The sequence below is a fragment of the Rhincodon typus genome, chromosome 38, assembly GCF_021869965.1.
Source record: "Rhincodon typus isolate 14 chromosome 38, sRhiTyp1.1, whole genome shotgun sequence".
NCBI lineage: Eukaryota > Metazoa > Chordata > Chondrichthyes > Orectolobiformes > Rhincodontidae > Rhincodon > Rhincodon typus.
Window position 1 is genome coordinate 17,099,989 of NC_063369.1, and position 11,317 is coordinate 17,111,305.

General features: G+C 44.9%; 1 protein-coding gene across 2 annotated transcripts in view; it reads left to right on the forward strand.

Annotated features, from left to right (window-relative positions):
* mcoln1a (mucolipin TRP cation channel 1a) overlaps positions 1-11,317 on the forward strand; it is a 50,543-nt gene that overhangs the window by 31,251 nt on the left and 7,975 nt on the right. Inside the window, exons 7-11 of one of the 2 annotated variants that reach the window (XM_048617861.1) lie at positions 1,736-1,835; positions 2,952-3,061; positions 6,685-6,834; positions 9,221-9,322; positions 10,303-10,425. In XM_048617861.1, the coding sequence (XP_048473818.1) occupies positions 1,736-1,835; positions 2,952-3,061; positions 6,685-6,834; positions 9,221-9,322; positions 10,303-10,425 (585 nt within the window). The remainder of the gene's footprint in view (positions 1-1,735; positions 1,836-2,951; positions 3,062-6,684; positions 6,835-9,220; positions 9,323-10,302; positions 10,426-11,317) is intronic. The other variant, XM_048617862.1, reaches the window with a different exon arrangement.

The window sequence follows — 11,317 nt, forward strand, 5'->3', positions numbered from 1 at the left end:
ATGAGCGTGGTAGGATGAGCGTGGTAGGATGAGCGTGGTAGGATGAGCGTAAAACTGAACTTGGGTCTACTTCCTCTCCTAGGACTGCAGTGGCTTGAGAAGACAGCTCACCACTGCCTTCATGAGGGCAGTCAGGAATTGCTGGCCCAATCAGCATCACTCGCATTCACAAATGAATTTTGGGAACAAAAAAAATCCTTTGAACTTTTGAAATTTTTTTTAACTTAATGGTCGGCTCTGCCACTGTCCAGGAGTAAGACATTTCATCCTGGTTGAGGGAGTTTGTCAGGCTACAGTATTTCTGTTTCTGGGTTAATGTATCATGGTGACCTCCTCAATCTCAATGTTAGAATGATCAGGAACAGATGAAGCTGTCTCTCCTCTTTAAAATTCCAAAAGGTTTTGTTGGAGTGGAGACAGAATCCTTCCAGTTGTGGGAAGGGCAAAACTAGAGGCTGTGTTGGTTACAAAGAAGTCAGATGGGGAATTTGGAAGAAAATTTTTTACATGGCTAGAGGAGAGAAGGTAGACCATGCTACCACAGGTAGTGGTCGAGTTGAATAATACAGATTTATTTAAGGGGACTACATGCTTTTGAAGAGCTATACTACGAGTTCGGTGAAGACTCTGAAGTGACTAACGTGGTGTGCAAACACTAGCATGGTCTAGTTGGACCAAATGGCCTGTATGTCCCGAGTCATGCCCACCACTGATGTCAGGCTCAATGGTCTATAGTTCCCTGGCTTTTCCTTACCACCTTTCTTAAATAGTGGCACCGTGTTAGCCAACCTCTAGTCTTCTGCCACCTCACCATCTTTAAACAGCAGTTGATCATTTGTTTCCCCTTCATTTATTCAGTGGCTAACTATGCTGCCGGCTCAGACTGAAGACTGCAGGTTTGATTCCCACTCTGATCGGAGTTTGCTAATATCACTTGGGGCTGCAGTGGGTGCCTGCAGTCCCAAATTTGTGGAGGAGCATAGAACCAACTAACTTTCCTTCCGCTTACTCTTGTCCAGCGATGTCCCGTCATGCTTCTGGCTATCATGAAAAGTGAGAGCGAAAGGACGAGTTCAGGAGTGGCTATGATGGCCCTTGCAGTTGAATAGCTGATTGTATTCTCTGTTTGGGTTCCTCAGTAATGTGGAAGGGCAACCTGGGGCAAGACAGGTTCTGTAACCCCAGTAGCTAAATGACGCATTGAGGTGAAGGTGTTGCTTGTCATATGAGGACTCTGAGTCTGTGCTTAATGAAGTTTAGAAGGATGAAGCGGGGGGGTCTGTTTGAAACTTACAAAGTACTGAGGGGCCTGGATAGATTGGATTTGGAGAAGGTGTTTCTACAGAGAGTTGAGGATCCGATCACATCCTTTTGTACAGGCTCTGTGTGAAAAGACAATCCTATAGTACTGAGATGGAGTTATACATCATGGAAACAGACCCTTCGATGAGGAATTCCTTCAGCCAGCGGGTGGCTAGTCTGCAGAACTCATTGCTGCAGAAGGCTGTGGAGGCCAAGTCATTGAGTATTTTAGACCGAGATAGGTTGGTTGGTAAAGGTTATGGCAAGAAGGCAGGAGAATGGGGTTGAGAAACGTTTCAGCCATGATCGAATGGCAGAGCAGACTCAATGGGCCGAGTGGCCTAATTCTACTCTTGTATCTTATGACACTGGGGATGGTGCTGTTGAGAGCGCAAAATCAGACAGCAACTAATTAGTTCCCATTCCCTTTCAGATCCTATTTGATAATAAAGCGCACAGCGGCCGGATAAAGATCACCCTGGATAATGATGTGGTTATTAACGAATGTGTTGATCCCAGTGTTTTTGGATATGGTAAGGATATCTAATGGAGAGTCCTGGAGGCCTGTCTGATACAGTCAGGGAGATAATGGAACATTGGGATTGATTTGGGATTAAGTGCAGCCCACAGGACAGTGAGATTGACACATCAATGGGAAAGGATTAGTTTGGGAATGACCTAGCTACATTGCACCTATAAGGCACATCTTCAGATGTGACCAAGATTTGACCAAGCTCTTGATCACAGGACTGTCTGCTGTCAAGTGCCATGGGACATTTCGTTACACTGCAGACGCTATTCAAATGTTAGTTACTGTAGTACAGACAGCATAGACCAAAAAACTGTACTGTCTCCTCTAGCCTTGGGTGTTCTGACTTAATTAAATTATTGTATCTGTGCTAATGTTAGTTTCTCAGGATGAATTGCCACACTCTTTGGCATGTGCCATGGTGGAACCATGGCTACTGTCACCATGCTAGAGAGCAGTTAGCTACAATGCCAGGTGCCCACAGAGGTGACATGCAACCCTTACAGTTGGTATGTGATTCTAATGCCTGTACCTACAGATGAACCCGACAGGAAAACAGTTCCAACGGCACAGCTTATCCATACGGCCATTCGCAATGACCAGGAACAACTACTCCCCTCTGTCTCTGCCAGCCTGTCGCTCTCTCTTCGTACCCCAATAATAATATCAGACTAATCCCTGAATTGATTGTAACCCTGCTGCTACATCCCAGCTAAAATTGAGCTGGAGACTAGGACAGACTTGCATTTTTATGTCACCTTCCCGCTTTGCAAAATGCTTTATAGACAATGCACATTTGTACTGTTCTCGCTACAAAAGAACTAGTACAGGGTCAGTGGGCTGACTAGTGGCCTCCCGACTTTGGATGGATGGATGCTTGTAACAGGGTGTTTTATTTTGTCACTGGTTCAGTGTGAATATGAATAATTCACCTGATTGAATTCAAAGTGATAACTTGAACGATGCAACATCCAGGAACTGTAATAGCCTGTGACATTCTGAAAGGCTGTGCTGTGTCCTGATTACGCAGGGTTCATGCAGTGGTTTTATTCACCCTTCCCTGTTCATGTTTATTTAAAGACTTTTTTTTTTCTTCTCTCCACCTGCCCTGAAAATGCAGCTAATAGTGATGCTGGCCGATTGGTCTTTGACATTTTTATCATCTTATTGTGCATGCTTTCATTTGTCCTGTGCACAAGATCGATCATCAGAGGAATCATGCTGCAACATGTGAGTACATTTATGTTTGGGAATGTAGCTGAGCGGGTTAATAAGTTTGCAGGCGACACAAAGATCACTGGAGTTGTGGATAGTGTAGAAGGTTGTCAAAGGATACAACGTGATATAGATCAGTTGCAGATATGGGCGGAGAAATGGCAGATTTAATCTGGGCAGGTGTGAGGTGTTGCATTTGGGGAGGTCAAATGTTGGGGGAAAGTGTACAGTTAATGGCAGGACCCTGAACAACATTGATGTAAATCTTGGGGTTCAAGTCCATAGCTCCCTGGAAGTGGCTGCACAAGCAGAGGGTAAAGGAGGAGTATGGTATGTTTGCCATCATTGTTTGGGGAATTGAGTACAAGTGTCAGGATGTCACATTGCAGCTTTGTAAACTTTGTTCAGGCCGCATTTAAAGTATTGCGTTCAATTCTCGTCACCACATTACAGGAAGGATCTGGAGGCTTTGGAGAGGGTGCAGAAGAGGTTTACCAAGATGCTGCCTGGATTAGGGAGTATGAGCCATAAGGAGAGGCTGGAAAGTCTAGGATTGTTCCCTCTGGAGTGGCAGAAGGTGAGGAGATACCTCCAGAGAAGTTTATGAAAGTTGAAATGCATAGATAGGGTTGACAGTCAGAATTATTTTCCCAGGATTGAAATGTCTAATACTAGGGGGCACACGTTTAATGTAAGAGGGGTAAAGCTCAAAGGAGATGAGGGGCAAGGTTTTTTTTTAGTGGTAGGAGTCTGGAACATGCTGCCAGGGGTAGTGGTGGAGACAGATACAATAGGGGTGTTTAAGGGTCATTTAGATAGGCACATGAATAAGCAAAGTATGGAGGGATATGGACCAACGTTGGACAGAAGGGATTAGTTTAATTTGGCATCACGTTTGGCACAACATTGTGGGCCGACGAGCCTGTTGCTGTGCTGTACTGTACAGTTGTGTTCTGTTTCTGTCATGCAAAGACAGTGCCCTGAGAGGCAGAACCATCTCACCCAGCTTCTGGCCTAATAAACTCGAGCACCACCAGCTCACGTATACAGGGTGGCCCTATTCGTGATGCTCGTGCCTTGCTGTTTGCTCAGCCTTTAGAGCCAGAGTCATACAACATGGTGGGCTGAGGGGCCTGTTTCTATGTCTGTGCCGACCAACAGAAGTCAAACTACACAAATCCTATTTACCTGCACTTGGTTCATAGCCCACTATGCCTTGTCATTTTAACTGCTCGTCCAGATGTTTCTTAATTGTTATGAGTACCTGCCTCCACCACTCTCTCGGGCAGCACATTTCATATTTCTACCACTCGCTAGGTCAGCAAAGATCTGCCAACACTAATTCCATGTTCTAGCTTTTGACCCGTAGCCTCGGAAGTTATGGCAACACAAGCAAGGGCTCAATATAGCTGCATTCCCAGAGAAGGATAGAACATTCCGGGGGTGGGGGGAGCTTGAAAAGAAAGTTAGGAAAGCAAAGTGAGTGTATGAGAAAACCTGAGGGGTACAATAAAGGAAAACCCCAAGAGTTTAAAAAATATCTATATATGAAGACCAGGAGAATGTATGGGGCCCATTAGGGGTATAGAGGTAATCTGTACGCATACAAGGATGTTCTTGTGATTGGAAGTTTATTTTCCACAGAGCTTAGGACTGGGGCTGTTGCTGTTTGTGGTGTACGTTAATGATTTGGACTTAACTGTAAGCGCTATGATGAAGTTGTTTGTGGATGACACAAATTGTTCGAGTGGTAAATAGCTCAGAGGATAGAGTCATAGAGATGTACAGCACAGAAACAGACCCTTCAGTCCATCTCGTCTATGCTGACCAGATATCCAAAATTAATCTAGTCCCATTTGCTAGCTTTTGGCCTGTGTCCCTCCAAACCCTTCCTATTCATAGACCCATCCAGATTCCTTTTAAATGTTGTAATTGTACCAGCCCCCACCACTTCCTCTGGCAGCTCGTTCCATACATGCACCACCCTCCGTGCTGTAAACGTTAGGAGGAAAGCAACTGGTCAGATGGGCAGAGCAGTGGCAAATGGAATTCAATACAGAAAAGTGCAAGTTAATGCACTTGAGGACTAACGAGAATAGGACTAACAAGACATTGATGTGCATATCCATAGATCGCTGAAGGTAACGGCTGTAGCTTGAGAAGATGGTTGAGAAGGTATGGGAAACATGTCTTTATTAACGAAGGAGTATTGTTTCATGGAATGTGGGTGTCGTTGGCAAGGCTGATCTTTGTTGACCATTCTCTTATTTCCCTTGAACGGAGTTGGCTGAGCCATTTCAGAGGGTAGTTGAGTCAACCACATGGTTGTGGGTCTGGAGTCATGTTTAGCCTAGTTTGGATAAGGCTGGCAGGCTTTCTCCCCTAAAGGAAACTGGTTAACCAGATGGGTTTTTACAACAACTGGTGAAGTAGTTTCATGGTCACCATTCCCTAGACTAGCTTTAAATTCCTGATTTATTTATTGAATTTAAACTCCATCAGCTGCTGTGGTGAGATTTGAAGCAGTATTCCTAATACTTTCACCTGGTTCCCTAGTCATGCAACATTACTACCGCATCATTGTCACCTATGAAATTCAGCCCCCTCTTCCTCCTCTCTTGCCATGCTCACCTACACAGCCTGTGTAAACTCCTGTGCAGGAGCTTCTGAAAGGATATTTATCTGCAATAAGATGCTTAGAATGCCAGGGATCTGCTTGCAAATGAAGATATCGGCAGATTAACACGTCCTGTTCCAATGCCGTCACATTCACCATTTTTCCCCACAGCAGCATTTCGAATGGATTTTAAAAAAAAAGCTGCATTCTGGCAAGTTTTTAAAGAGGCAAAAGCTGGTTAAAACTTCATGAATTGTGTAGTTAAGTAGAATGTATAGCACAACGGTCTTAGGCAGTCCCTCGGGGTTGAGAATGACTTACTTTTACTCCAATTCAGTGAACACATGATTGGACTATTTGACTGAACTCTGGTTATGCCCCACTCCAGTCTCTTCCCATTCTGTTTCACTAAAACTAGAAATTGCAGTTCTGTTCTGTCAGAAGTGTTTTTTTCCTCTGTTTTGTGAACGTTAGGGGAAGCACTTGCTGACAGACTTTTGAACTTGAATCGATACAGACCAGTCTTTACCTGAGTAGGATGATTAGAAATGAGGTCAAATAATTAGTTATTTTGTTCCAAATTTGAAGAGATGATTCATGAATTTAAAAGTTGACATCCCACTGTACTGATTGATCTAAGTGCATAGTTTGATCTCCCAAATCCAGGAACAGTATAGAGGAACTGGCAAAAGGTGCAAACAAGATACGCAAGGCTACTCCTCAAATGGAGATAATCAGAAAAGATTGAAGCGTTTTTTAAAAATCTCTCCGCTTTCTGAGGATGACCTGATAGAAGCTGGAGAGGTATGATATGGAGAGGGGATATTTCACCTGAAACAGGATGTAACTCTGCATGGGGCATTTCTACCCTCACCCCCACACCAGGCTGTGTACAAATGTTATCCACGCTCCGCACTCGTTCTGCTGTTGGTGATGAAGCCAGAGTCTGGCAGGATGAGAAATTTAAAACTATTGGTCCCAGAATGAGACATCATTCCCTCTCTGTCGGTCTTCTCTGCAGGAATTTGGGAAATTCTTCCTGCTGAAACACGGGAAGGAGGTGTCGTTCGCTACTCGCATGGAGTTTCTCAATGGCTGGTATGTTCTGCTGATCGTCAGTGACATTTTCACCTTCTTGGGGACAATCATGAAGATCGGAATTGAGTCCAAGGTAAAGGAGGCCGTGCCGTTTGTCTGGTCCCTGACCTAGCCCAGTGCTGACCCGTCACGCACACAGTTAGAATTCCACCAAAGCCAATCTACAAGCCACAGTACAGCTCTCACTCATCGCTTGACGGAATTATACCCTTAGTACTGAAATAAAAATAGCTGTGTATTTACACTCATCGTGCTGAACGTCCAGCTGATCAGACTGTGAAAATGAGGAGTATGTATGGGCGGAGGATTGTTAAATGGCTGCAGGAGTGAGTGTGCTGCAGTGACCCTCAGGTATTGGAAGTGGCCTAGGATAGTCTTTTCTTGTCGTATAATTGTTGAAGGTTTTCTGTCCACCAGCTGCTGATTTTATAACTGGAGTATTCTGGTTCCAAATCTCTCCGACTCTGACCTACTTGGGTAAATTGAGACCAGAACTCGGTGGTGTTGTGATCAATACTGCCACTCGGTGGAACCTCTTGGTACTGTACTGCCACTGCAAAGTACAGTGCAATAAAGATTTATAAAATACCTTTAATATATTGAAACATCCAAGTGTGGTGGTGCCTCTCAAGGTTTATTGCTTCTGGGGTGCAGTCATTGGTTTGTGACGAAGTTTAACAGCTGTCCTCGAGCAGCGAGTGAAATGAATAGTTATTTAGGTTGCTGTTTTCGTGCTAGTTCAGGGGGCAGTGTTGACCAAGGATGCACCTCATAGTTTGCCAATGCGTTCCTTTCCACCCATTGTAACAGGAAGATTTGAGGAGTAGCGACTTGACTGGCCTCTCTCCCCATGCTGCATGTCCTCTGAATTGTACTGTGCCAGTCTGGATCAGTTGGCAGTTCTCTGGCCTGTGTTGAAAGACGGTAGGTTGAAGCCCTGGCACAGATGAGACCATTCGGTCCATCGAGTCCATTCTGGCTCTTTAAAACAATCCAGTCAGACCCATTTTCGACTCCATCTCTGCACTCCTGCAAGTTTATTTCCCTTGAGTAGAGATCCAACCCAGGGCCATCACTTCAATAAATAACCAAAAGTGTTCTCCTATCGATGAGGTATTAAGCCGAGGACTGCATCAGTGGTTCAGCTAGCTGTAAAACGCAAATTCCTATGGTGCTATTTAAAGTCTTCTGGTGTCCTGCTTGCCAAAGACTGCTTATTCATCTCTGCCCTGCTGGTGCTGATGGATTGCTGTGCAAGAGTCTGGAACAATAATGGGTGATTCATTGGCTGTAATACACTTTGCACAAGCCCAAGAGATGTGATAAGTACAAGTTTATTCATTTGTATCCTGAGAAATGCTCAGATGCTGAGGTGTGACTACTAAATGCTGAGCCCAGCACACTGGAGGTGCTGTATGGCTACATTGTCTGTTAATAAACCTCCATTTAAATGCCAGCTTTCACAACCTTAGGGTGGCCCAGCGTGCTTTACTGCCAATGAACTACTTTTGGAGCATTCCCATTGTTGTAATGTAGGAAATCCAGTGGTCAGTTAATACATTAGCAGCTGTCCTCGAGCAGCAAGTGAAATGAATAGCTTTTTAGGTTGCACATTGCAAGATCTCACTATGCTAGATAGAGTCATGCAACACAGAAACAGACACTTTGGTCCAACCAGTCAAATCCAAACATAATCCCAAACTAAACTAGTCCCATCTGCCTCTCGGCCCGTGCCCCTCCAAACCTTTTCTACTCGCTTACTTATCCGAATGTCTTTTAAACATTCTAACGGTGCCCACGCCCTCTACTTCCTCTGGAAGTTCATTCCATATGCAAACCACGCTCTGTCGGGGGGGGGAAAAATTGCCCCACATGTCTTTTATTTAAATCTGTCTCCTCTCACCTTAATATGCCCGAGCCTTGAAATCCCCCACCCTAGGGAAAAGACACCTACCATTAACCCTATCTATATCCCTCATGATTTTATAAACCACTATAAGGTCACCCCTCAACCTCCTACACGCCATTGGAAAATGTTCCAGCCTAATCCAGTCTTTCTATACAACTCAAAATTTTCCATACTCAGCAGCATCCTGGTAAATCTTTTCTGAACCTTCTTCAGCTTAATAATATTCCTCCCTATAGCTGGGTGACCAGAACTGGATACAGTATTCCAGAAGAGGCCTTACCAACGTCCTGTACAATCTCACCAACTAATTCACTTCGTTTGATTGAAGGACAAATGTTGGCTAGGATACTGGAGCGAGCCCCCCTGCTCTTTTTGGAAATAATGCCATGCGATTTATTATGAGCTGAGAAGGCAGGCAAAGGCCTCAGTTTAATAATAGTCAAAACTTAATAAAATTTGACGATAGTATAAGCCTTTGATTTTATAGGCAATTGCTGTTCCATATCTTAACAAATCTCATCCATTTCAATTTCCTGGATTTCTTTTACAGAATTTTGCATCCTATGACTTGTGCAGTATTTTACTGGGAACCTCGACCCTGTTGGTTTGGGTTGGAGTTATTCGCTATCTGAGTTTCTTTCAGAAGTACAATGTAAGTATTGTGCCTCACCGCAGAGTGTGGTGAAGTTTCAGCTGTCACCAAAACCATAGATTAAAATGTGGCCCTGAAGGTTTCTCTTCTGTTGCTCAATCAGGTTGTGACCACTCTGTATCTGAACCTCATCTACCCTGTGTAGGCCCATATCCTGAGCAGAAACAATCTTGGTTTTAATGTTAGGTAACAAGGTGTAGAGCTGGATGAACACAGCAGGCCAAGCAGCATCATGCTTTTGAGGTGGGGGGTTGGAATGAGTTCTAGATTTTTACGCCTATTTGTCCTCCTTGATGTCACCCAGAGCAGTCCAGCTCTAATTTTCTCTGGGCTGTCACTGCAAGAAGAAAAAATTGCACAGTCTCTCACTCGCGCGCGCTGACTCAGTGGTTAACACCACTTGGGCGACTGTCTGTGTGGAGTTTGCACATTCTTCCTGTGTCTGTGTGGATTTCCTCGGAGTGCTCCGTTGTCCTCCCACAGTCCATAGATGTGCAGGTTAGGTGGATTGACCATGGGAAATGTGGTGTTGCAGGGATAGGATAGGGGGATGGGTCTGGATGGGATGCACTTCAGAGCAGTGTTGTGGACTTGATGGGCCAAATGGCCTGTTTCCACACTAGTGATTCTGAGATGCTTTAATAATTATCTCACAGGCTAAATCTTCTCCAATGCCAATAAAATCTGTTCTCCCTTTTAACACCAGTATCAATTCCTGCATCTGCTCCTAGGCCAATGTAACCAAATTGTACAGTGTCTCTAATGTCTAGTCTTTCTCCCTGTCACCCTCCTTCAAAATCTCAGTCTTTCAGTCTTTTAACTCAACCCGGACTTCCTTTTTCTTGAGCATTGTCCATCCATGAGATAATTGCCACACAAGAGAGTGGATTCTTCCTTAAGTAGGTGTTTATTGTCACAGTCTGTTGTTGTATGGAGTACACTATCCTCAGGTTACTGACCTGCCGCTGCTTCCTCCGCAGATCCTCATCGTGACTCTCCGAGCTGCTTTCCCCAATGTCATCCGGTTCTGCTGCTGTGTGGCTGTCATTTACATGGGTTACTGCTTCTGCGGCTGGATAGTGCTGGGGCCTTATCACGACAAGGTAGGTGGGGGGCACAGCGGCCTGGGTAAGACCCAGATTTCGAGAACGAGACGCATTTCTACAGCGTGTTTCACAACCGGGGCGGCACGGTGGCACAGTGGTTAGCATTGCTGCCTCACAGCGCCAGGGACCCGGGTTTGATTCCAGCCTCGGGCGACTGTCTGTGTGGAGTTTGCACATTCTCCCCGTGTCTGCGTGGGTTTCCTTCGGGTGCTCCGGTTTCCTCCCACAGTCCAAAGATGTGCAGGTTAGGTGGATTGGCCATGCTAAATCGCCCGTAGTGTTCAGGGAGGTGTAGATTAGGTGGGTTATAGGGGGATGGGTCTGGGTGGAATGCTCTGAGGGTTGGTGTGGACTTGTTGGGCCGAAGGGCCTGTTTCCACACTGTAGGGATTCTATTCTATGATTCTATGGTTGTCTCATCCACTTTTCAGAGGCATGCAGTACTTTTTGGAGCTTCCTTTAACGTGATCAAATTGTACACATCAAGTTGTGATGAATGGCTAGCTCATCTGTTTTAGTACTGCTGTGTGAAAAATGATTGTTAGCCAGGATACTGTCTATTCTTCAAATAGCGGTCTGAGTCTTTTACAGTCACCCGACAGTACAAGACCGACCTCAAATTAACATCCAAGTGATACACATCTGTAGTACTGCTCTGGGGTTAGAGTTTTGTTTTTCAAATATTTGGGGTGAGTCTTGAATCAACAGCTTTTTGGCTCAGTTGTGGTTTGTCAGGTTGATTTCAGGGATGAAAGGGCTGTTGTATGAGGAGCGGTTGAATAGCTTGGGCTTGTACTCACTGGAGTTCAGAGGAATGAGAGGAGGATCGGATTGAGGTATATAAAATGCTAAAGGCAATTGATAAGGTAGACGTTGAACAGATGGTCTC